The sequence below is a fragment of the Chrysochloris asiatica genome, unplaced genomic scaffold (genome assembly GCF_000296735.1).
Source record: "Chrysochloris asiatica unplaced genomic scaffold, ChrAsi1.0 scaffold00019, whole genome shotgun sequence".
NCBI classification, from domain to species: Eukaryota; Metazoa; Chordata; class Mammalia; order Afrosoricida; family Chrysochloridae; genus Chrysochloris; species Chrysochloris asiatica.
The window spans coordinates 3,795,699-3,823,132 of NW_006408537.1; the positions used below are offsets into that span (position 1 = coordinate 3,795,699).

At 40.5% G+C, this 27,434-nt stretch overlaps 1 protein-coding gene across 1 annotated transcript; it reads right to left on the reverse strand.

Annotated features, from left to right (window-relative positions):
* GCM1 (glial cells missing homolog 1 (Drosophila)) lies at positions 1 to 27,050 on the reverse strand. The gene is made up of 5 exons (XM_006835773.1): positions 26,976 to 27,050; positions 5,585 to 5,837; positions 4,088 to 4,200; positions 2,482 to 2,610; positions 1 to 741 (listed from the first exon to the last, which is right to left on the reverse strand). The coding sequence occupies exons 1-5, from the start codon at positions 27,048 to 27,050 to the stop codon at positions 1 to 3; spliced, it is 1,311 nt and encodes a 436-aa protein (XP_006835836.1).
* Positions 27,051 to 27,434: the final 384 nt, after the last annotated feature.

A 27,434-nucleotide genomic window follows, 5' to 3' on the forward strand; every position in this document is an offset into this window, starting at 1 on the left:
TTATCTTAAAGGACAGAAGTTTAGAAGCATTTCATTGTTGCAGTGGTCTAAACCCATACGTCTCATTTCTTCACCAAAATCCCATTTGCTGCTCTTTGCTGGCAGGGAATATTGATGGTGAGGGTGAGAGGAATAGGTGACAAGAAAAGGATCTTCTTGGGGTGAATGGTACGTGGTGGAAGGGAAGTAGCTGTTAAAATCCAAATGCACCTTCTCTTCATAAAGATCGCCCCCTGGATTTGGCCATAATGGGTGACAGGTGGGTTTGGCTGCAGACGATTCTACAGGAATCTGCTGGAAACAGGGCTCGGAATTGTTCAGGGAAGTGGAGAAGTTGTAAGGCCAGCTGGCCAGAGCAAAAGGATAACTGGGGCAACATTTGTCGTTAAGAGGATTTCTCCCGTAAGCCACATTTTTATTCCATGTTTGCAAATCGTTGTAATCCGGGTAGATTCCAGAGACAGAGGGCTGAAGCAGGTCTGCAGTACTGTAGATCCTACTGCTGGGCACTTTGCATTTCTCATAGAGCTTAGTGGGGCCCAAGCTGGAAGGAGGATCAGCCAGCTCATTGGTGGCCCCCAAACCATAACTCTTGGAGAAGGACAAGCAGCCATTCAGTGACCTCTGATGGGGAGGGTTAGGAATGAAAGGCTCACTGTAATTACCAGGCAATTGGATACCTTCCTGGAAAGACCAAGTTAAAGGTAAACCTTCCCGACTTTGCAATTCACCTGTAAGAGGCTGGAAAGCAAAACGAAAGACACATGTTAATAAGTTAAGCACATTGACACAACTACCACAGGCTGCCACAAGACGTTCTGTACAAGTAAGTGTCCCTGCAGCTTTTCCTCATTCCTTACATACTTGAAGTTCAAACAACAGATCTGCTTTACCTCAACCACCCAAGACTTGAAAGAAGCTGCTTGCATTTCTATCTTAAAGTCACTGACTAGTAAGAGCTGAATTTCCCTTTGCTCTGAGGAGACATAAATGTGTTTTAAATGTTGCATCCTCAAATGCAGAGCTTATATCTAAATGTTATTGGGAAAAATCTGTAAAGAAAAATCAAAATGCAGCATCAAAGATTTGATTTTACACTCAGTGCAGCTCTTGGGGAGTTTTATCTTCCCTCACTCTTTAAAAGAAAACCCCATTTTCCTCCTTGATCTTTCTATGTTTAATGTTAGTTGGGATCTGAGAGACTAGGGTTGTTGTTTTTGTTTTTCCCTCCAACAGACTTTTTGTATTCGTGTCCTCTATAATAAAAAGTGGTAAATGAATTCATTTATTTCTCCCTCCTCCTTCCTCTCTTTCTTTCTTCCTTTAGTCCCTCTCACCATCTCCTCTGGCCCCTTCTTTCTTTCACTGTGGTAAAAATGTGTATTACAAAGCATTTGCCAATTCAACAGCTTTTACATGTCCAACTAAATGACATTATGTTCTTTATACTGTGCACCTATCACAAAATGGTACATTTATTTGTATAAGCAGAGGAGGTATATTGTCTTAGAGCTAGACATATCTTATCTAATCATGCTCTCCCTTTACCTTAAAGGAGATGATTAAGTAAAAAGATGATTAAAAAAAAGGAAACAATAACATAAAGACTACATTTAACTTCATGGTGAATAAAAGCGTTTGGTTAAGAAGTAAGGTATTTGTGCGTTTACATATAACTATCAGACAAATAAGAAGATGGGCTTGGAGGATGGAGAGAAAAGGTTGTGACCAGGTGGGATAGGAGAAAATGCCAAGTGACTGTCCCATGACTGAGAAAAAAAATGAGGGACCAGCTATTTGGGTTCAGGGGCTCACATTTTCCTACGACAGACTCAAATGATCAATTTTTCTATAAGATGTTTAGAAGCCTCCATAGAGAATGCCTAGAGCTTCCAGGGATGGGCCAGCTCCATCTCTCTTCTCCAGAAAAGTGTGGAGTACAACTGAGTGATAGAAAAAGTATAGGAACTACTATTCCAATTAAACAGACAAACGTACATAGCTATAGCAATATTCTCATAAAGAATGAACTTCACATCCAATTGGTCTTCGAGGAGTATCCCTGAATGAGCACTTTCAAGACTTGGTAGAGTATGCTAAGGACATCATATTTTTTTTTGGTGGGGGGGATAGAAATTTTGGGGGCCAGGAGCAGCATCAGGTTAATATTTTGTGGAAATAGTTTCAGTAAGTTGGTTCTGATAGAGCTAAAAAACAGAGTGTCAAACACAGGTTAAGTACCAATTCAAGTTTCTTTTTACATTTCTGGCTCTAAACGTATGTGGAATTTATGATTAGGAATATGCTACAAAGATGGTAGAAATAAAGAGTAAAAATTTTGTGGTAGGATGCTTGCTTGTAGACCAGCCCAATGGTGTGTACGTTTTGGTTTTCATTTATGTAAGGGACCAGGAAAATCTCTGCCCTCACCATAGACTGGCATGTGGCTGTATGTTTTGAACATCCATGGTGAACATTTACCTTTGTCTCTGAGCTCCCCTTCAACTTCAGAGAGGCAGAGGAAGGTGCCAGGTGTACTTTCTTCATCGCTCTTCTTGCCTCTGCTTCTACTTTGGTTTCTGGTTTGGGATGATCATGCTCTCCCTTTGACTTAAATAGGAAACAGGAAAATAAAGACTAGATTGTAGTATGTGACATATCTACTTTAACTCAGTGGCCTGCCCTATGACTGGGTGGTGGTGTTCTTAAGTCTTTTCACAAAATTGGATAATCCTTTTAAGTATCTCCTAAAGTCACCACATACAGGGTCACTATGGGTCGGAACCGACTCGATGGCACTTAACAACAACAACAAGGTCACCATGCTCTTTCCTGCCGCCACATCTTTGCCAATGATGCTTTTTCTGTGATGCCTTTCACCCAACTTTCAAAGTCACAGTCATAGTGAGAACAGTTGTTGTTGTTAAGTGCCATTGAGTCGGTTCCGACACATAACCACCTTGTTATGTATTTCAGAGGAGCAGCTGGTGAGCTTGAACTGCTGACCTTGCAGTTCAAACCGACTTTGCAGTCCAGCATATTAACCCACAGTGCCCCACCAGGAATAAGCCGGGTTTATTAAATGTATTAAGATACAGCATGTATTATCTCATTTTCATCTTCAGCACAGCCCTATGAGGTGCTAAGTTTGCAGAACAGGAAACTGAGGCAGGGAACTATTACATCATTTGTGTTGCCACCCATAGTGAATAAAGGGGGTAACGTTCCAGCTGAGAGCTGACTGTAAAATATTCAGGAATTTAGCTAACTGCTTATTGAAAATGGCCAGTAGCTTAACATTGGACACGGTAGGAATATGAGGGGGCTTCAAAAAGTTCATGGAAAATATCCATGATTTTTTTCATTCTATTTTCCATGTAGGTATAATATGAAAATTGATAAAGGCTACAAATCAAGACGTTTGGGGGAGGGCCGATTGACCAGCACCTTATCCACGGATTCCAATCCCCACAATCTGATGCCAGGGTCTAATCGTTCACTCTTGTTTACAGCACTATCCCATTAAAAACAAACAAAACCATAGCCATCGTTCCTGTATAGGCCATTTTAACTCACGGCAACTCCACATGTTACAGGGTAGAACTGCTCCACAGGTGTTTCTTGGATATAATCTTTATAGAAGGAGATCACCAGGCCTTTTTTACATGGTGCAAATGGGGGGGTTCAAACCACTAATCTTTAGGTTAGTGGTTGAATGCAAGCCATTTGGCCCACCAGAGCTTTTCTGCCTCCAGTAGTAGTTTTTAATACCCACATCTTATGCAAAACTGGGGCATACGGGAGGAAAGTGATTTGTTTGGGAATTACAGAGCTAGTAAAAATCAGTGCAAGTACTCAAACCCAGGTTTATTGAAGCACACTGAGCTAGACTGTGATCAGATGAGCAATGCTACCGAGGCTCCCCTCCTGTTGCATGCTGGCTGGCATCTGTTCATCCAGAGCAGGAGCCCTCCAGAACTGTGCAGGTTCTCCCACCCCTGTGCATCGTCAGCCAGCTCCTCATTCTTAGGAAACATTTGCTGAATTAAAGAGAAACAGAGACACAGGCCTCTAACTCAAACTCAACCTGGAAAAAGATGAAAGGTCCGTCGTGCCTCCAGAAGTTGGTGACTGGGAAGCCCCCGTGGCCTCGACAAGGAACTAGTTTCAGCGGTCCGTCACAATTGGGGCAGTGCTTTTCTACAAAAGAGCAGAGAAGGGTGACCACAGACCCCACGTCAGACAACTCCTGAGTATGGGCTGCTGTGCCCACTTAGCCTTGACTCCAGGATGGCACTATGTTTTATAGGATTTCATCTACTGGATAAAGAGCCATGTGCTAAACAGTGAAGTGTGCTAAATATTGGACTACTAACTCAAGTTTGGAGTCCTGCTGTGGCGCTGTGGGTTAATGCGCCAGAGTGCAAAGAAGTTTGAACTGCAAGATTGGTGGTTCAAGCTCACCAGCTGCTCTTTGGAAACCCTATATAGGGTCTCTATGAGTTGGAATCAACTCGACGTCCTTAACAGTAGCAACAACAACTGCAAGTTTGGTGGTTCAAACTCACGAGCCATGCTGCGGGGGGAAGGGGAGTATGAGGCTGTCTGCTTCTGTAAAAATTTAGTCTCCAAACCACAAAGGAGCAGTTCTCCTCTGTTCTACAGGGTTATTGCGAAGCAGAGTAGATTTGATGGCAGTGGATTTTATTTTATTTTACCTGCTGGGTATTGCTTACCAACCCTCAACCCTCGGTGGTCTGGCCACTACAACAGCCCTGTGGAACCTTTCACAAGTCAGGGAAGAGCTTTCCTGGGCATAAAGCTCCTCCTTACCTATTTACTGAAATGCTTTATAGAGAGAAAAGGATGGAAAAAAAAATGTTTTTCATTTCACAATTAGAACGAAGAGTCAATGGGGCAGAGTCACATGGAAGAGGTAACACAGCGACTTAAGTTTTTATTATGGTGTAAATGACGGATATCAGTTCCTGACTTTAGAGCAAGTTTTAAAGACAAATGAAAAAGAAAACATAAAGCAATCTGGGGTCTGAAGTGGGCAAGGCACAGAGAACATGGTGCATATCTAGTTCACAATTCAATGACATGGTGAAAATAAATAAGTAAATAAAATTAACAAGTATCTCAGCATGTAATTGTAGCATAAAGCTCAACGGCATGGGATTCAGTCTAACCGCAAATTGAATCCCATTGCTCTGACTCCTGATCCAAGTCCTCATGGAAACCACTTAGGGACCCATTTCCCAAGAAGTCAGGGGCAAATCTGATAAGTTATTTTCTCCTGAACTTTGCATGATAAGCTGATACTACATCTGATACTGATCTACATCTTTCTATTCACTGGGATCTTGAGTCAAGTGTCTCATTGACCCAAAGGCATGGATGGGTTAATGATGGGGGCTTGGGGCATGGCAGGTCAGTGGGACTGACACTGGGCTCCTGAGATCTGGTTGGCTCTCTTCATATGTAGTAACAACCTTTGTTTTCCACAATGTGGTGTGAAGTGGGATGTGTGGGATTGGCCTGTCTTGGCAGGAATATCTAAGTGGATGCCTGCTCCACTTACTCTGCTGCTTCTGCCTGGCTTTGTCACAGATGGCCGGGCGTAGGTAGACCTTGCGCCCCTCCTTAGCAGAGCAGTCACGGCTGCACACCACCACGCCCAGGCACGACTTCTTGAGGATACGAGAATTGTGGTTGTTGGTGTTGCGCATGGCCCAGCTGCTCAGGTGCCTCTGCGCGCTTCTGTCCTCGGAGCTGTAGATGTGCTTTGCGTAGGCATCTGGCCACTCTTGGAACCAGTCGGTATTTTTCACATTCTGATAGAAACACAGGAATATTATTATAGTTAGAGAGCGCAACCATCAACCACTCTGACATCAGTTCTCAAGGAGGATGGTTTGGTCCTTGAAGAGAACTTTAGAAAAGATTTTTTGTCATTAGATCTCTGTTCAGCCCCTAAGTCATGGCATCCCCATGCATAACAGAACAAATGCTGCCCCGTCCTGCCTCACCCTTCTGGAAATCAGCAGAAATACATCACCAGGCCTTTCTTTCTAGTCTGTTATCACTCTGGGAGTTCTGCTGAGACCTGTTCAGCAGCATAGCAGCACACAAGCCTCCCCTGGCAGACAAGTGCTGGCTGCCTGTGAGCTGGGAACCAAACCCTGGCCTGCAGCATGAAAGTGAGAATTCTACCACTGAGTCACCACTGCCCTTGGGAAAGACCTAGTGTTGTTACAAGGTGCTACAGAGTCAATTCTGACTCAAAGCAACCCCATGTGGCAGACCCTTAGGGCTTGTCCCATAGGATTTTCTAGGATATAATCAAGGGGCTCTGGTAGCGTAGTAGTTACAAATCAGACTGCAAACCTTAAGGTCAGCAGTTCAAAACTACCAGCCACTTCGTGAGAGAAAAATGAGGCTTTCTGCTCCTGTAAAGATTTACAGCCTTGGAAACCCTGTACAGGGCCGCTATGGGTCGGAACCGACTCTACGGCACTTAACAACAACAACCTTTATAGGAGCAGATCTCAGGTCTTTCTTATGAAGCCACTGGGTGAGTTCAAACTGCCAACTTTTCAGTTAAGAGATGAGCACTTAAGTGTGTGCATCACCACTGGCCCTGGAAAAGACCAAAGATTCTGACAGTGGAATGTGAGAACACAGCAGCAACATGAGCGATCTCTCCACCAAACATACAGTCCCTGACCCAAATGAGCTGCGATTCAGTCCTCCTGAGTTCTATCCAACTGATAGTTCTGTAACACTTGTTGATAAAGTTATGACTGTAAATTTCTTACTAAGAATTTATGAGGGTAAAGTAAATTTTATTGTGCTCTTACACAATTACTGTGGAAAAATTAAGGCAGGAGAGTGTGAGCTATTACCTCACACCGCACTGGGATTGACTTGTTGAGAATCCTATGGGTTTATGCAAAGTTATCAGAGGTGAACAGTCGGAAGACTGGACAGATTGATTAAGGAGGAGTCTGAAAGCCACTGCCTCTCCCTAGGGAGATTTCCTTCTCTGCCTCAGACCTGACACAGGAGGGGCTCATTGTGACTGAACATTTCTAAGGTCTTGTCCAGGATTGGTACTATTTGATGTGAGTGAACATCTGACTAAATCCTTTTTTTTTTTAATCAGATAAGGGGTTGCACACCACAGAATGAATGCTCAACCATTTGATATCAAGAGGGCAGCATTTATCTAAGGATGAAGTTCAGAAGGGTTAGGAAAGGAGGAGGAATGGAAATAAGAAACACAAGGAGAAAGTGGGATCCCTGATGACTGAAAGGATTATAACTGATTACAATTCATTGAGGTGAAACAAAGTGTATAATTCGTTGACTGTAAAGCTGATGATCTGCTCTGTAAACCTTCACTCAATTCACAAAAAAAAAGTTTTTAAAAAGTTATAAAAATAGGGGTGTACCAGCCACTATTACTGAACATTTTGATCCAAGATTCTAGAGCAGAATCCTAGTCAAAAGGGTGGTAGTGTAGAGAAATGCAGATCAGAATTTCAATTCTCAGCATTCAGCACTTCCTAAAGCAACTGAGACTGAATGAACCCCTAAAACTATTGCCCTGAGATCATCTTTAATCCTGAAACTATAAATCATAAACCAAAAGTACGTTCCTTAAATCAAATAATAATCTAGTTTACCTAGTAAAGAATGTTTGTCCAGAGCCTTGCTCTCTTTAAATAATTTACAATGGGGGATCAAATTGTTAATAACACGTGAGATAGGAAGATAGATTAGGGGGAAGAGAGTTTATGTCAGTGGGGGAGGAAAATTAAAAGGATGGTGAAGATGATTGCCCAAATTGAAGATTGTAATTAATGTCACTCTATTGTGAATATAGAAACTGTTGAATGCTTTCTTGTGTATATTTTAAACAACAATTAAAAAAAAAAAAAGCAAGGGGTTACATCCAATTAAGCCAACTGTTTTCCCTGGTAGAGTACACAGCCTGTTGGCATGGATTGGTTGCCCTGAGAGACTGTGGAGATAGCCCTTTCCTGTCCTTTCCTGTCTCTGACCTTGCTAATCTCTGCTGTCCCTCACCTTGGCTCCAGATGGATATGTGAGGACCTTTGGAAAACCCCAGGGTACTGTGGCTAGAGTCCCCTTTGGCCAAGTCATAATATCCATCTGCAGCAAGCTTCAAAACTAGGAGCATATGATTGAGGCCCCATCAAGGGCCATGTTCATGTTCCCTGGGTGCAAGAAGATCCACATCTCCAAGAAGTGGGACTTCACCAAGTTCAATGCTGATGAGTTTGAAGACATGGTGGCTTAAAAGTGTTTCATCACAGATGGTTCATCCTCAATCTTGGCCCCTTGGACACACCTGCATTCATGAAAGCCTTGGTAGCATTGCCTTGCCTATGCAATGAGTAAATCAATGTTAGTTGCTGATGATCTCATATTCCTAGGCCTTGTGTTGGTACACAGACCAACTGCTGCTTAAGACAGATACTGTCTAATTCCTAAAGTAAAAATCACTGAACAGTCTAAGTAATCAAACTCAAGCAATGCTCACCCATGGCTTCCAGTATGGGAATATTTTTCATCTAGAAGACTCTAGAAGGTCGGAATGGAGAATGCTCCTCAAGCGCCACTCCTTTGCTTTCTCATCAAGAAAGCACAACACAGAATTTAAGAAAAAGATTTTTGAAAAACAAAATCAAACAGCAAAGTTAAGATGGGATGGGCAGCTTGTGGAAACTGTTGTTTATTGAATTAGATTTCAAGTTTAGAACTTTGTAACAGGAGATTCCAGGAGAGAGACTTTGCCTCTGAAGCTTTGTTTTTCTCTTCTGTAAAATGGGGATATTAAAGAGCAGATGCATGGTAAACTATAAGTTCTATAAATTGATAGTTGTTTGAATTTCTATAGAGACCTGAAGTGGGTCTGAAGAAATATTCAAGTACATGAAGGAAGTCCCTGGCTAGAGCAAATAGTTAACACACTTGACTGCTAACCAAAAGGGTGAAAGTTCAAATCCACCCAGATTCACCTTGGAAGAAAGGCCTGATGATTTACTTGTGATAAATTAGCCACTGAGAACCCTATGGAGCACAGTTCTACTCTGACACATGTATGGCTAGTCAGTAACTGGTTTGGTTTTGGTTCAAGTCAGCAGAGACAAGGGCAAAGAGTAAAGCAGAGCTTTTCATGGTGAGTGATCCTTTCGGACTGGTTACAAATCCCATGAACCAGGGGGATGCGTCAGGTTTTCAGAGTATCTGATTCCAGAGAAGACTTCCTGTCTGTGTGGTGTGGTTATGTGCTGTGAAGTCAGTTATGTCTGTGAAGGAAGATCTTTTCTGTCTTTTATCAAGGTTTTTCTTAAACAGTGCCCTTCACCTAATACTCTAGTTATCCAGTTGTCTAAAAATAATGAGTCACAAATGTTAACACTGATACAATGGAATGAAAACATTACTGGGAATGAATGTCTTTACACAGAATGGCTGTTCTCTTGGCTAGGTATTTATGTCTAGTTTTCTGACCTGGACAGTTAGTGTTTGGACACTAACTCCGTTGGTGTTTGACATATTTTTTGCACTGAAATTGAAGGTCAACTCAGATCCCAAGAATGCAAAAGAACCAAATTGTCAAATGGATGATAATGAGTTTTGAAAACCTTTCCATTTAAATGCATCAAAGAAGTAAAATTTCAAAAGAGAACAATCATTTATTAATCATGTTTGGTGAAGCCCCACAAAATATTTTCTTCTTTTTAGATCCTTTGTTTATTTTAATTTCTAACTTTTCATGAGTAACTCTTTGCTTTTTCTCTTGGTTAAAAAAGTTTATAATTTAAAGAGAATAAGGTTTCCAACATGTAGATTGAATTAATTTGTATTTTACAATTCCATGAGTAACAAAATCATTGGGAGTTTAATATTTCTGCGACTTCTGTGTGTACTTTTCCCACTAAGAAATAGAATCCTCTAATGCAATCAAAATCTTTGAAACCCTATGCAGCCATAGAGAAACCTTTATTCTTTCCTCATCACAATTTATCATAACTTCTTGAAATTTTAATGGGCTCCTGGTGTGGCGCTATAGGATAATCCACATGATGGCTCTTAGCAACAATAACACACGGTCACTAGGGTTGGAAACAACTCAATAACAATTTGATGGCTTGGTTTTGTGTTGGAGAAGAATAATGAAAGTGCCATGGGCTGCCAAGAGAACCAACAGATCTGTGTTGGAAGAAGCGCAGCCAGAGTACACCTTGGAGGCCAGGATGGCCAAACTTCGTCTCTCATACTTCGGACATATCGCTGGAGAAGGATATCATGTTTGGGAGGGTGGAGGGTCAGAGAAAAAGAGGAAGACCCCCAGTGAGATGGACTGACAAAGTGGCAGCATCAATGGGCTCTAGCGTGGCAATGATACTGAGGTTGGCAGGATGGGCAGTGTATCATTCTGCTGTGCATAAGGTTGCTATGAGTCGGTACCAACTCGATGGCACCTAACAACAACAACAACTTGAAATTTTAATGGGCTCCTGGTGTGGCGCTATAGGATAATCCACATGATGGCTCTTAACAACAATAACACACGGTCAATAGGGTTGCAACTGACTCAGTGACAATTTGATGGCTTGGTTTTGTTTTGGCTTAAGGATCAAATATACACTATAACTACGTAAAATATAAATTATTATTACATTAAAAACTCCGATTAAAGCAAAAACACCCTGCCTGTGGAGGAAGAAATGGTTTCTACTGAAATGAAAGGCTGACCTGGGTTAAACACCCAATAGTTCACACCACTACCACAGCAGGGATACTGAAATAAGGTATCAAAAATATCAAGTTATTATATTACATTATCAAGTTATTTGATAAAAGCACATTTTCATTGAGAATATAGTTGCTTTTCTCACAAATAAGAATAACCTATTAATTCTTTATAAATAAATGTTTCCAGTTAAAACGGGATACCAAACCGATACACTTAATAGATAGAAAATAAATGTTATTTGTGGAAAATAGAAACAAAATCAGTCAGCATTTTGATTTACGCATTTTCCCCCCACAGGAACTCAACTCTTCTGGGCCAACTATAAACCAAACTCATGTTAGTTGTTGAGAGAAATTCAGTTCTGCAAAATGTTTTTGCATTACTCAAGTAGTATTCCTAAGCTAATTTTTCTATTTCATACCTGTGTTTAGGCTCCACAGTTGCTCACACAACATGAAAGCAGGCCAGGATACCCCCAGCTTCCAAACTTTCTCCATCACCTGCCTGTTTCTCTTCTCCCTTCCATTCCCCACCCTACACAGCTAATCAAGGGACCTGTGGGTAGGTACCCAGAAGTCTATGCTGCTTCACATGCAGTATTGTTTCCTCATTACACCGGAAGCACAGAATAACAGAAGAATTCCTGCTACAATGGTGGGGATCCCAAATAATCATGGGAGCTCATATATATAGACCTGTTCCACATTAAACTTTTGAGACCAAGGGAGAATGCTGGGCAAAAAGGGTGAAGTTATGGGTATTACTATCAGAATAACAATGTGACCCAATCAGGCAGTCAGATAAACATTGACAAGAAGTCTAGACTCTGGTTTACCTATTGGTTCCCTAGAACCAAGAACCATCTGATTACTTCAGTTGGCTCATTCTGATTTCATTCAGCCACAAAATGAATCCACAAAAAGAGCTCAAATATTCACTGTTGCTCACAATTTTGAGATCAACCATGCAGATGCAACAGAAATTTTGGTGGTTAAGTTCATGGTCCAGAAATTAACTAATTGGGGATGTGGCCCCTGAGTTGGTTTATATTTATGTTTTTTGTTTTGGTAGTTACAGTCGAGTTGGTTCTCACTCATAGGGACCCCATATGTGAAGAGAGGAACTGTTCTATGATGTTTTCAGGACTTTTACCTTTCCAACACTCACTGTCAGACTTGATAGCAATCATTCCCTATTGAACCTTTCCCCCTCACCTTTTATCAACCCCATCCAGACAGGTTGGAAACAATTCAGTGGAGATTCTACATTTCCCTGTATCCTCTGGAGCTTGTAAGCCAGTCACTTCTTGCCTTTGTAGTCCCCCCATTTTGGGTAGCCAATGTCTAAGTTCCCCATACATGTCAACCCTGTGTACCAAGAGGGTGGGAATGGTCTTTATAGACATTTGTCTGCATCCACAAGCACAGGTCAAGTTCATCCACTTGTAGTGGGTTACTCGCCCCCCACCCCCCCCTTCTTTCTTCCTCTAGTCGTGTTCTGTTCTGATCATCCAGCCATTGATGCCAGGTCAAATGGGTACTATCTGCAAGTGTGGGTGTTCTTGTAAATCTCCCCTTACTTCATATCAGCTGGATGCTTCACACTCCGTTCTAGTCCTCTGGGGCTATGTCCCTGCCCCTGGGCCCAGGAGTCCCCAGGTGTTGTAATAATGCTGATTAACCAGGTCTCAATCCAGGTTAACAGGAGTCTATTGAATGTGGTCAGACTTAGTTCACAACTTCGTTGCTGTTTTCCCCCCCACTTCCCCTTATCGGTGACCAATGTTGTCAGCAGCAGGACAATATGCCTGCTAGTATATTCCATTTGAGTTTCAGTCTTGGAAGGGGATTTGCCTTGAGGGGACCTGACCACTTGCCTTGAGGGCTCCCTGGGGAACAACTTGATTTTTCTTGTAGTAGTCAATTGGTTGGCTATTATTGTTTTTCATTTTTTTCAGCTGGTCTTTCTTTCTAGAAGTATCTTCTGTCCTTCGAGCTGTTCCAGACTGGTCTGCTTGTCCGTTCAAGTGGAAATGTCCCACCTCAGAAGATTCTGGATGGGGGATCAGGATTCCATCTATGGTCTTGTGCAATGCAAAGGCTCTGCAGGGAATCTCCTTCACTGGGCAAGTTCTAGCCCCATTTTAAGTATTCCAATCAGTTATAGGCTGAAGACAGATTTACAAGTTTTCTCTGGTGATGTTTCTGGCTATTCCTCTCTCTCCCCTTCAAGTGTCTATTTTACAATAGTAGGCAAGGAAACCCAAGATTCAACAGACAGCCAAGCAGCTTAACATCATTTCCCCACTTTTACCCATTCAAACTATGCCTCAATATTTGTATCCATGAGCCCTGCTATTCCACGGTTGTACTTACATTATTATTTGCTTCTGTCCTTTTTAGCCCATGTAAACCTGCCTAGCTATTTTCCCATCCACCTTATTTTTCCTTTACCCTTCCCCTTCTACTGTATGTTGCCCCCCAGCACCCAAACTATCCTGTGTCTATTCCATAACCTGTGCTCCACTATTTTGTGCCTATTCCCTAACTTGTGCTCCACCTTCCCTTCCCTCCCTCTCACCACACCCCATACACCCCAGTAACCAACAAAAAAATTAAAAGAATAATAATAATAAAAAAATAAAATAAAAAATTTCACCCTTTTAGTGTGGGTGCTTTTTCTTAATCTTTTACAATAATGGACCTATGCCATATTTCTCCTTTTGTGATTGACTGATTTCACTCAACATAATGTCCTCAAGGTTCATCCATGTTATGTGTTGGCTTGCTGCTTCCTTGTTATTCTTCAGGGTAGCATAATATTCAATTGTGTGTATACCAAAGTTTGTTTATCCATTCTTCCATAGATGGGCACTTTGGTTGTCTCCATGTTTTTGCTATTGTAAATAGTGCTGCTATGAACATTGGTTTGTGTATATCTACTCATGTCATGGCTCGTATTTCTTGTGGATATATACCAAGTAAAGGAATTGCTGGATCATAAGGTATCTCTATTTCCAACCTTCTGAGGTTGGACCATTTTGCAATCCCACCAGCAATGTAGGAGGGTCCCAGTCTCTCCACATCCTCACCAACATTTATTGTCCTCTACTTTTTTGATCTTTGCTATTATTATTGCTGGAGTGAGATGATCTCTCATTGTTGTTTGATTTGTATCTCTCTAATGGCTAGTGATCATGAATATTTCTTCATATGTGTGTGCTGCCTGGATCTCCTCCTTGGTGAAGTGTCTGTTCATGTCCTGTGCCCATTTTTTAATTGGATTATTTGTCCGTTTCTTGTAGAGGTGTTGTAGCTTCCTATATATTTTGGAAATTAGTCCCTTCTCTGGTGTCGTTGCAAAAGATTTTTTCCCATTCTGTGGGTATCCTTTTTTACTCTTTTGATGAAATCTTTTGATGCACATAAGTTTTTAATTTTCAGTATGTCCCATTGATCTATTTTGTCTATGTTTGTTTGTACAAGTTTCAAAATGTTTAGTAGTCTGTGTATGCCCTGTATTAGAGCTCTCATATTTTCCCCTATTTTTTTCATTGATGGCCTTTGTAATCCTGGGATTCACATTTAGGTCTTTAATCCATGCTGAGCTGGGTTTTGTGTAAGGTGTGAGGTAAAGGTCTTGTTTCAGTCTTTTGCATATCGCTTTCCAATTCTGCCAGCAGCATCTCCTCCCCATGCAATATACTTAGGTACTTTGTCGAAAATCAGTTGGCTGTATGTGGATGGGTTAATTTCTGGATTCTCAAATCTGTTCCATTGATCAATGTATCTTTCATTATACCAGTACCAGGCCTTTTGACCACTGTAGCCATATAGTAAATTTTGAAATCAGGGAGTGAGAGGCTTCCAACCTTGCTCTTCATCTTAAGCAGTGCTTTGCTTATCCTGGGTCTCTTTCCCTTCCATATTAAGTGTCTAATTGTTTTTTTCCATCTCTTTGAAGAATGTCATTGGAATCTGGATTGGGACTGCATTATATGTGTAAATTGCTTTGGGCCATATTGACATTTTCACAATGTTATGTCTTCTTATCCAGGAGCATGGTATATTCTTCCATTTTTGTAAGTCTCTTTTGGTTTCTGGTAGTAGAGTTCTGTAGTTTTCTTTGTATAGGTCCTTTGTTTCTCTGGTTACATTTATTCCAAGATATTTCATCCTTTGGGTGGCTATTGTAAATGGTATTGTTTTCCTGATGTCATTTTCATCACTGTCATTATTGGTATAAAGGAATCCAACTGATTTTTGGATGTTGATCTTATACCCTGCCACTTTGCTGAATCCTCCAATGAAGTCTAGTAGCTATTTTACTGAGTCTTTGGGGTTTTCTATGTATAGGATCATATTGTCACAGATAAAGAGAGTTTTACTTCCTCTTTGCCAATTCGGATGCCCTTGATTTTCCTATCTTGCCATATAGCTCTAGCTAAGACTTCCAGCACAATATTGCATAGGAATGGTGACAAAGGGCATCCTTGCCTGGTTCCTGCTCACAGAGAGAAGGCTTTCAGTGTCTTTCCACTGAGAGTAATGTAGGCTGTTAGTTTTGTATATATGCTCTTGATTATGTTGAGGAATTTCCCTTCAATTCCTACTTTGTTGAGTGTTTTTATCAGGAATGGATGTTGAATTTTGTCAAATGCTTTTTCTGCATCAATCGATATGATTATGTGGGGTTTTTTTTTCTTGTTTATATGGTGGATTACATTGATTATTTTTCTAACGTTGAACCATCTTGCATCCCTGATACGAATCCTACTTGGTCATGGTGTATTATTTTTTGGATGTGTTGCTGGATTCTGTTGGCTAGGATTTTGAGAATTTTTGCATCTATGTTCATGAGGGATATTGGTCTCTAATTTTCTTTCTTAGTGATGTCCTTCCCTGGTTTTGGTATGAGGGTTATGCTTGTTTCATAAAATATATTAGGAAGTTTTCCATCCTCCTCTATATTCTGGAATAATTTGAGTAAAATTTGTGAAAACTCTTCCTTCAATGTCTGGTACTCACCAGTGAAGCCATCTGGACATGGACTTCTTTTGGTTGGAAGTTTATTGATGACTTGATCAATTTCTTCTATTGTTGTGGGTCCATTCAAGTCTTCTATTTCACTCTGTGTGAGTTTAGGTCCATTCAAGTCTTCTATTTCACTCTGTGTGAGTTTAGGTAGGTTGCATTTTTCTAAAAATTTATCCATCTCTTCTAAGTTTTCAAATTTGTTGGAGTACAACGCTTCATAGTATTCTGTTATTATCCTTTTGATTTCCTTTGGTTCTGTTGTGATATCACCCATGTGGTTTCTAATGTGTGTTATTTGTGTCCTCCCCTTTTTTTCTTTTGTTAGGTTTGCCAATGGTTTGTCAATTTTATTACATCTTTCAAAGAACCAGCTTCTTATCCTGTTGATTCTTTCTATAGTTTTTCTGTTTTCTATCTCATTTACTTCTGCTCTGAACTTTATTATTTCTTTTCACTTGGTAACTGTAGGTTTCCTTTGTTGGTCTGTTTCTAGTTGCTGGAGAAGCTTGTGTTAATGTGTTAATTTTGGTTCTTTCTTCTTTTTGGAAGTCTGCATTTATCTCAATAAATTGTCCTCTCAGCACTGCTTTCACCATGTCCCAAGGAATTTGGTATGTTGTGTTTTCATTCTCAATTGTTTCTAGGACCTTTGTGAATTCACATTTAATTTCTTCTATTATCCAGTCACTCTTCAGCAGGGTGTTATTCAGTTTCCGTGTCTTAAAGTTTATTTCCTTGGTCTTAATATTGTTGATTTCTAGTTTTTTGACATTGTGGTCTGAAAAGATGCTTTGTAGTATTTTGACCAAAGTTTGTAAATTTATGGAGGCTTGCTTTGTGACTTTACACATGGTCAATTCTGGAGAATGTTTCATGTGCACTGGAGAAGAATGTGTATTGTGCTGTTGTTGAATTGAATGCTCTGTACACGTTTATGAGGTCAAGTTCATTGATTACGCTGTTTAGTTCCTCTGTAGTTTCTTTCTGGTTGTTCTATCCCTTTTTGAAAGTGGAGTATTAAAATCCCCCACTATAATTGTAGATTTATCTATTTCTTTCTTCAATTCTAGTATGGTTTGCTTTATGTATCTTGGTGCTTTTTCATTTGGAGCATAGATGTTAATTATGGTTATGCCATCTTGCTCAATTGACCCTTTAATCATTAGATCATGTCCTTCTTTATCTCTTATGCTGGTTTTTGCTTTAAAGTTTATTTTATCAGAGATTAGTATTGCCGCTCTTGTTTGTTTTTTATTGCTGTTAGATTGGTATATTTTTTCCCCATCCTTTAAATGTTAGTCTGTTTTTATCTCTGTGTGTAAGGTGTGTCTCTTGCAGGCAGCATATTGAAAGGTCTTGTTTTCTTATCCATTCAGCCACTCTTTGTGTCTTCACTGGTGCAAATCTATTGACATTCAGTGTAATTATCGATAGGTACGGATTAACTGCTGTCATTATGTTAATTTTTTGTGGTGTTGTTTGTTCCTTTGTTCTGTATGCCTTCTTGTGCTGCGTTCATGATTTTTGTGCTATTTCTTGTTGGTTTCTTCTTAGTTTTAATGTTTCCTTGTTCTGCTTGGATCTTCATTTTCATGGTAAGTTGTGAAGTATTAATTTTCTTTGGGGTTACCCAATAGTCTATTAAGTTTTCCCTGCATTTAAGACAGTCTATTTTATCCTGCCATCTACTCAACCTCCTCACCACCTGGATCTCTGTTCCTATATTTTTCCCTTCTCTGACATTATTAATATTTTGATCTTTGGTTTGCCTCATAGGGCCTCTGAATTCATTGCTGTAATTTTGTTTCATTCTGAAATCTGCTATCTGTCGACTGAGTTCCATGTAGTGTTGCCACATCTGTCAATCTCTGGTTGTTGTCTGTTCTTGCTGGTTTTCATTCCAAAGAACTCCCTTTAGGATGTTTTGAAGCACTGGATTGGCTTTTACAAAATCTCTTAGCTTCTGTTTATCCTGGAATGTTTTGATTGCACCATCACATTTGATTGACAGTTTTGCTGGATAGATGAGTCTTGGTTGGCAGTTTTTTTTTTCTTTTTTCTTTTAGGGTTTATATGTGTCTCCCCATTGCCTTATTGCCTGCATGGTTTCTGCTGAGAAGTCAGAGCTAAATCTGATTTGCTTGCCTTTGTAGATAACACTTCTCTTTTCCCTGGCTGGTTTTAAAATTCTCTCCTTGTCTTTGATTTTAGAGAGCTTGATTATGATATGTCTCGGTGATTTTCTTTTGTGGTCTATCCTTCCTGGGTTTCGTTCAGCTTCTTGAATGTGTATCTTCTCATCCTTCAAGATGTTAGGAAAATTTTCTTCCATAAGCTCTTCAACTATCTCTTTTGTGGACTTCTGTGATTCTTCCTGTTCTAGAATGCCAATAATTCTTAACTTATTCCTCTTCATGTTATTCAGCATGAATCTTAGACTCTCTTCAGATTTTTAATCTTTTTTTTCTGTTTTCTCTTCTATCTTAGCAGTATTGAGAAAGTTGTCTTCTAGCTTGCTGGTTCTGGCTTCCATGTCTTCCATTCTACGCCTATGCCCTTCCAGTGTATTGTCCATTTCTGATATTTTATTATTAATCATCTAGTGTAGTGATTACAAATCGGGTAGCAAACTGCAAGGTCAGCAGCTCAAAACTACCAGCTGCTCCGTGGGAGAAAGATGAGGCTTTCTGTTCCCATAAAGATTTACACCCTCGGAAACCCTGTACAGGGTCGCTATGGGTCAGAACTGACTTGATGACACTTAACAACAACAACATACTTCTTTTTGCAGGTTTTGTATTATTTCCAATGCTGTATCTATCTTGTTTGATTGCTCCTGTAGCACTTTCCTGACTTCTTCCTCATTTTCCTCCACCCCTTTTTGGAGCATTTGAATTTGTTTCCATATCGTTCTTCTGAATTCATTCCCAGACAGATTTAGAGCCTGCTCTTCTGCTGGAAAGTCTGTGTCTGCTTCCAGCTCATTTGTCTCAGTTACTTTTTCTGGTTTTGGACATATATTGAGATCTTTAATTGTGTTTTCAGCAGTTATATGGGTATTTAATGCTTAAATGGATGTACTTTACTTTTTGTTAAGCTTGTTGTGCATCTCCTGGTGGATATGATCTGGATATAGGCTTCCCTTTTCAAGTGTAATGCCTAGCAGCTGGTTTTGGCTCTTGTCCAGATGGTGGGCTATTACAGGGTATGCTTGTAGCTTGCCTATATGGGCACAGTTGCTGTCTCTTCTTGGGTAAGGTAGGGGCAGAAAGCTCCGGACCCTGGGAGAAGAGTGAGGCCAAAAGAACCAAAGACAGAAACAATATAAAAGCAGAGATAAAAACCACCAATCAAAAACAAAAATAAATTGTAATTGTGCACTGGCCTTTGCTGTGCAGGCAGGGATAAAGGGTCCTGCCCAGGTCAACTATGGGCGGGTTCCCAGAGTCAGACATCATAAGAAGCAGCCTGCAGGTTTCCTCTCTGTGCCACTGGAAAACGGTGGGTGCAATGCTGGACCCTTTGGGGGGTGTTTTTCCACCCGCCTGAAGGTGTCTGGGCTGGGCAGTGAGGGAGCGATCCGAGTGAAGAGAAAAGATATGTGAAAAATGAAAAGAGAAAGATGAAACATTGGTCACACCTCCCCCTCCAGACGCACAGCTCCACAGTTTCTAGCCCTGGGTCACTGCTTCTTGTTTGCTGTGGCCCCACCCTCCAGCCTGAGGACTTCTGGTTGCTGGCTGCCATGGCTGGATCAATTCAGAAATCACCATCTTTTGCTTCCACAGGCAGATTTCTTCACAGATGCATGCAGGAAACTGGTGCCCGGAACCTTAAACAAGATCCTAACCTCCGTAGCTGTTCTGCGAACTGCTCTTTGTCTCCTTTTTGGGGTTTTTTAGCAGAGTAGCTTTCAGTATCTGTCTCTGCTTACCCACACCCAAACCGGAAGTCTCCTCCAAAGTGTTTTTAATAACTGATTTTTTAAGAAATAGATCTCCAGTCTTTTTTTCCCAACTTTCCAGAACAGCCAACATGTTAAATGTTTGCACCACCCAAAACAATTTTATTGCCCTTGAGCTGATTCCAGTTCATAGCAACCTTACAGGACAGAACAGAATTACCCCATAGGGTTTCCAAGCTGTAATCTCTACTAACAGAAGAAAGATGAGACTTTCTGCTCCCTGGAACATTTAAAGCCTCTGAAATCCTATACAAGGTGAGTTGGAACCAACTTGATGGCACTTAACAATAACAGCAACAATCTTTAAGAAAGCAGATTGCCACATCTTTATCTTTTGAAACTGCTGATGGATTAAAGAGCCCTGCCCTGGACTCCCATGGCTATGAAATAGTCAAATACTCTTCCCAGGTCCTAATCCCAAACAACCTTTCAGTTAATAGCCCCTTAAATCTCTTCATTGAACCTCTGTGCACAAGTTCCTTCAAGCATATACATCAAAGAGCCTTCACATTTTGGTGCCTTCCCCTTTGATTTGATCATCATAGTCCCTTTCTTCACCTACCCTAATCCCTCCACCACCATCACCACACACACACTTAACAACACCCCTCTACAGAGACAGTCCTGGCAGGTTATTCTGAGTCAAATACTCCCTCTTTTTGTGCTCCCTGGCGTTTTCTCCTTGGACACTGACTTTGTTCCATTAGCCCAGATGGACTATAACCCGACTTATTGACCCCTGCTGTGGTGTATGGGTTAATGCGCTGGACTGCAAAGTTGGTATGAATCGCAAGGTTGTTGGCTCAAGTTCACCAGCAGCTCCTTGGAAATCCTATACAGGGTCGCAACTGACTCGATGGCACTTAACAACAACTGCTTTCACCAGCCTGCTCTAGTGCCTGGCATGATGATGCTGCCTCTAAAAGGTTTGATGCCCTAATGAGAGTTGCTTTCATTACTGTCAAAGGTGAATCCATAAATTGTGAGCTATCTGAGATATATAAAGGGTTGGCAGTTTCTAGGACCAGAAGCCACAATTAGCACTTAAATGTGCAAGAAGATGAAACAGAAAAAGAGTTGTTGTAGATGTGAACAAAATTAAGATAAGTAAACAACAAATTATGTATCTAGGGACAAAGAATAAAATGAGGGAAATTTATAATTATGACAAGCCACTGCATTTGATCCTTAAGCTAGTCTCCTCCTCTACTCCCACCCAACAGATGGTCTCTTGGAGAGGATAGGGGTTCCTGAAAAATAATATTAGGTAACACTGCCTACTTCAGCCTCCTTTTGAGAAATTAGTTCAGCAGTGTTACTCAAACTAATTTAACATTGGGATTCATTTAAACTATTGTTCCTTCACCTCCACCACACGATTATCTATTAAAATGCTTTGTACACTATAGACACATTACATTTTGGGGAAATACTGCTCTAAACAGGTTAGACATTTAGGCAGGGCATGTAAAAGTTCTGCCAGAAGAACAAGCAAATCTGTGTTGGAAGAAGGACAGACAGAATGCTCCTTAGAAGCCAGACTGGTGAGACTTCACTTCTCATACTTCAGACATATTATCAGGAGGGACCTGTCCCTGGAGAAGGACATTATGTTTGTTAAAGAGGAGGGTCAGTGAAAAAGAGGAAAGTCCCCAACCCTCAACAAGATTGATTGACATAGTGGCAGCAGCAGTGGGTTGAAATGTAACAATTTTGAGGATAGAGCAGGACTCAGTGTTGTTTCATTCTGTTGTGCACAAGGTCACTATGAGTCGGAAGCGACTCGACAGCACCTAACAACAACAACATGCAACAGTTCAGTTTTCATTTCACAAAGAAGATAACTAAGACTTATAACAATCCATTTGTCTAGAGTTATACAGATTATAAGCAATGGATCCACTTACTAATTCACTTCAGGTAGGTATGCGGTTGTTGTTTAACACAAGCCAGGCACTGTGTTGACTGTTCTAGAATCTCAGGTCAGAAAATCCTAGACAATTAGAACTAACAGGTACAGAAGATATCACTTATTATGGTAACATGAAAGAAATGTTGACTGTAAGTCGTATGGTTAAATTTCCCCCCCAACTTCTTATTGTGAATTGAGTAGGTTTATAGAGCCGATTATCAGTTTCAGATTTAACAAATCATATTCTTTGCTTCATTATATGGTTGCAATCCCCTACATATGCCAACAGTTAACAGAATTTACCTCAATTCACTTTAACTATTGCATTCTTCCCTGTGTCTCCTGCTGACTTATCTTCCCTCTATTAACCTCCCTCTTGTTGTATATTGCTTGCCCTGTCACTCATGTTGACATGTGTCTACCCAACTAGCCAGTGAATAATTTTCCCTCCCCTCCACACCCCACAACTATCATAGACTGTTTCTTTTAGCAAGAAAACTTTTTTTTTTTAAACCTTTTAATAAAATGGGTCTCATATATTTGTCATTTTGTGATTGACTAATTTCACTCAACATAATGTCCTCCAAACTCAACCATGCTTTGAGGTGTTTCACAGATTCATCATTCTTCTTCACCATTTTGTAGTATTCCATTGTGTGTGTGTACTAAAGTTTATTTGACCATTCTTCTGTTGATGGGCATTTAGGCTGTATCTATCTTATTGATATGTTTTTTATAGATAGCATATTGAAGGATCCTGCTTTCTTTGTACTGTCCATTTCTGTAATTTTAGTGTTAATCTTCTGGATTTCCAATTTCAGGTTTCATATTGTTTCAAAATTTGAATTTATTATTTGTTTGTTCTTGTAGCGTTTTCCTGAATTCTTCTAAGGTGTGTTTTCTCTGTTCTCCTTGCTTTATTTCATTTTTCTGTCAATCCATTGACTATACCAAAATGTCATTCTTTTGAATTATTTTTCAGTTAATTCCATTACCTTTTTCCCCTCAAAATGCTTTCTGTCTCTGCATTTTGGTCATTTGATTGAGCCATTCTCTCTTGTTCCTTCATGTGAGCTAAACTTGTTTGTTGTCTCCATGGAATTATGGGGTTTTTGTAAAAACAAACAGTGTAGTTGTTGGATCCAAGGGGGTGAAATCTCCAGTGGGCTCCTGCAATTCAAGGAACTCATGAAGTGGTTGTGGAAGGTTTGTGACAGCAAAGTTTCTGACTCTAGATGGAATTCCTGTTGGCCTCAGTGTTATCTATATTAAGGGTACTCAATCCAGAAGTAGTTCATGGAGGGGCCTTGATGGAGTTTGTTTCAGTGTCTGTTAGGACCACAGGGAAGCTGGGGACAGGGTGACTGGTTAAATGCTGGTTTAGTGACTCTATGGGTTTTGTAGGTCTGGAGCCGAGAACACCTGAATCCAGGCACCAAAGCGGTGCAGTGGCGTCCCGCCTCACACTAGTGTGGCTCCCAGCCATGTGGTTCTGAACACCTGGAGAGCAGGGTCTATGCTCGGGGTGGATGAGGGTGGGAGCTGGCCACACCTCTGGTCACCAGGGGAGCTTGAGGGGAAAAAAGAAATCGCACCTTTTTCATCTCTCATGGGAATCTGCTCTGTCAGGCCTCCCTCAGCTGCCAAGGTTGCTCATAAGATGGTGGAACCACATCTGGCCAGACGTTCATCAGTCTCTCTCTCACCATACCTCTCCACCCAGCAAGCACTCCATCCACCTCTCCAGCCTTTCCTCTGAAGTTCATGGTGCTAGAATTTTCATCTGTGTCTGTATTATTTTGTCTCTTCTATCTTTGTTGTAGAGGGTGTGTGCCTAGTCTGCCATCTTGCTGGAATTCCCTATTTAAAGTTTGAATAATAAAAACTTGTGGAAAAAATATTAGTGAAATATCCTCCCCTTGTTTTCATAAGAAAGAGAATCTCAAAACAGGAAGATAATTTCCCAAGGCTCTATAAATAAAAGAGCTAGAAACAAGTTTGAACCCAGGGCTTATGCCTCCAAGTCCGGTGTTTTGTTGCTCTTTACTGTCAAGTTGGCTCATTGTCACAAAGCTGCTGCAAAAGTCTAGGCTGTCATCTTTACACTTTAATGCTTAAGTGTTTGGCTGCTAACCAAAAGGTCTGTAGTTTGAACTCAGATTGCCACGTCTTCTCTCTCTACCCTCTCCTCACCCCCATTAGGAGCTGCTGCTGACTTCAAACCACAGACCTTTTGGTTAGCAGCAGACTACTTAACCATTGTGCCTCCAATGCTCCAGCCCGGTGATTTTAAGAGTACCTACCCATTCTACCTCCAGACATGTTCACCAAATGTCAACATCTAATATGTTCTCAGGCACTCACCACCTGTCTCCAGGTGGATGTGGTAGAAATCACAAGTGTGAACACAGTTCTCCATTCACTGTGTAGCATAGTTCAGAGTGGGTTCATATGTCTCCAGAAGTAAGGGAGTTACACATAGCTGAGGCTGTGCAGGAGGGGGTGCCACTGGCTGTTGGTTTAGCAAGGTCCACACCCCAGCTTCCAGGAAGACACAGAAACAAGGGAGAAGCACACCCCTGATGCCAACCTCCAGTCTTGTCCTATGCCCACAGGCCACTGTACCGAGAAAGACCAAGATGGCTGTGCCACTTCACGCTGGCCTACATTCCCCCCATTTTCCTTCTCTCTCACCCTTCCTGTTCTGATTCTTCTTCTACTTGGTACTCAATCCACCCTCTGCCCTATCCTCTGAAGCCCAGCGTTCCAGGATCACTATCTGTCTCTATTTTACTTGGCCTCCCAGGTCTTTGCTACAGGGTTTGCTCACTGTGTCTGCCTACTCTTACATCTTATCCCTGTTATCTGAGCGTTTTTCTTTTTAAGATCTATGTATGTGGGATCAAACTGACAAAGCAACTGGAAATATTGGCTAGGAAACTTAGGGAGCAGTGAGTTTATGTTAATGGGGAGGAACAATGCACGAAAGAAAGTGAGCATGGTTGTATAGCTCAAAGAACGTCGTCGTCAATGTAACTGTAACCAATATCCATGTAGAAACTGTTGGATTGGTGTATTTGTTCTGCTGTGAATATTGTCAACAACAACAAGAATAGAATTAAAAAACTCAGCTCTAGGATGTGACATTTGAAAGTCTTATATGAAAGGCCTTTAAAAAGTTCAGGAAAAAATTCCTTTATCTTTGAATTAGATTTTCCCATGAATTTTTTGAAGTCCTCTTGTATGCCTGCTTACTTCAACTTTGATTTGTTGCTTCTATTTTGGGGCTAGAATCATGAAATTAAGAACAGGTGGCATATACTGTCAATTAATTTCTGTATGATTCCAGAATAAAACATAGAACTTTTGGATCTTCCTTATTATTTACAACTCCTTAGCCAGTGTGTCAATCTGCAAAGATAATGCAATCCCCCACACACACCAAATTTAGTAACTTGTTCTATTAAAGAAACGATAGACAAGGAAGATGTGATAATGGGGTTGATTTTCTTTTTTTTTTTTAAGATAAACTGTAGAGGGTAAAAATAACCGAACAGGTGGAGATATGAGTTTCTGAGTTAGGAGTCAGTAAAATTTGTCCTAACATTTCCCCTAAAGCTGCTGCAATAAATTTAATACCAAGTAAGATCAACCACATATGTAAATCTCTAAAACGGATGCTTGTATGATTTAGCTGTGATTGATTTCACCATCCTTACATGAATGGAAAAGAACCTCAGTGGCACAAAGGGTTAAGTGCTTGACTACTCAGAAGGTTGACACTTGGAACCCACCCAGATATATCTCAGAAGATAGGCCTGGGGATCTGCTTTTGAAACCCTATGGAGCAGTTCAACTCTGCACAAAACGGGTCACTATGAATTAGAATAGACTCAAAGGTAAAACTAACAACAACAACATGAATGAAAGTACACACTCTGTCCTCAAGTTTCCCAAGACCTACCAAGAAAGACAGTTGTTGTTAAGTGCCGTCAAGTCAGTTCTGACCCATAGCAACACTGTACAAGTTTTCCAAGGGTGTAAATCTTTACGGGAGTAGAAAGCCTCATCTTTCTCCCACGGAGCTGCTGGTAGTTTCGAACTGCTGACCTTCAGGTTCACAGCCCAATTCGTAACCACTACGCTACCAGAGCTCCTTAAGAAAGACAGTAGGAAGGATTTAAAAAGCAATAGAAAAATTTTAAAATAGTCAAGTTTTTACTAGAATGAAAACTTGAATGGTTTATAAAGCATGGCCGTGGAATCCTCATCACCTTTCTTCTGGTTGGCATAATTCAAATCGTTTGCTCCCCAGAATCAGGCAGACAGAATTGACCTTTTTCATTGTTTTACTAGTGGTCTCTAGTCTCAGCCTTCCTAGTGACCTTTTCAAACAGTTTCCAGTGAAAACATCTTTCAAATGGCAGAAAGGGAAGTCAAGGAAATGAGGAATGATCAGCATGGAGATTCAGTTTCGAGCAACTAATGTTTTCAACCAAATCAAGAATTAAAAAGTACAGTTTCAAAATTAAAGGCAAAGAAAATAGGAAAAGACAGTCATTCTATTAGCAATTTCAAAAGGTTGGATGAGAAGTTTAGGTGGCAGTGAGTTCATGTTAGTGGTGGTAGAATGATTTGGAAAAGGAAAGTGAGAATGGTTGCACAACTTAACATATGTAATCAATTTCACTGAATCGTACATGCAAAAATTGTTGCATATTTTGTGGTTTCACCCCTCCCCCCTGCAACAAATAATTTTTTATAAAGCAACCCTATAGCTGGAAAGTAATTCAGTTTACACAGACTGTGTATTATTTATAAATCGATAAAAGTTTGAGAAGAATATACTGTGTTCTATCACAGAGTAATAATTTTGACATTCCAGAAGACTCAAGTTACAGATTAAGTTTTAAAAATGATGACTATAACAAATAAGGTTCCAAGGAGACCTGTAAATAATGATGAGTCAATCTCTAGGCAGTTGAATTATTATAGATTATAGCTAGCTGGGGTGGTTGTAACCCAAGCCAAGCCACCTTGGAAGAAAAGGTAAGTAGCACTTTCTTTGCCTCAGTTGATACCTGAAGGCATCTGGTAGGTAAAGATACATTCCAATCATGGGGCTTGACATTTCCTCTTAACTTTACACAGTCTGATGCCCAGCTGCAGCTCTGGGACCCTTACCAATTTCCTTCCAAGTCTTAGTAGATTAATAGTTAAGGCTTTGTAGCCAAATGATGAAGGCAGATTTTTATATCAAGTACATACCTGTGGTAGCTTCATGTCATTAATATCCCATTTTAATGTCTCCTTGTCCTCAGAACCAATGTCCTCCGATTTCATTGTAAGATCAGGTCACCCACAAGGTTTTGTCTATTCAACTTCCCTCAGCAATGCATGAGAATTTTCCTATCAAAGACTTCAATATGGGCAAGCTGAGCCCACTCAAGCAGCTTAGACACGGAGTCTGTTTTCTGATGCTAAAAAATAAATAATAGTAATACCAACTGTTATAATGAGGAAAAAAAATCAGTTTTGATCTGCCAGAAAATTCTGAATATTGATTTTTTTTTTGCAAGCACCAACAAACTAATGAAAAGCAAAATGTAAAGGACATTAATCTTGCTGGAATAAAGTCTGACCATAGATAGTGGAAATGGTTAACACACTCAAGCTGCTAACCAAAATGGTGGAGATTTAAGTCCACTCAGAGACACCTCAGAAAAA

Coding starts and splice junctions, on each gene's coding strand:
- GCM1 (XM_006835773.1), bottom strand. CDS start 27,050: ATGAAATCGGAGGACATTGGTTCTGAGGACAAGGAGACATTAAAATGG. Junction 5,838..26,975: donor ATGACATGAAGCTACCACAG/GTATGTACTTGA, acceptor TGTTTCTATCAG/AATGTGAAAAATACCGACTG. Junction 2,611..4,087: donor GACCTTTCATCTTTTTCCAG/GTTGAGTTTGAG, acceptor TTCCTATTTAAG/TCAAAGGGAGAGCATGATCA.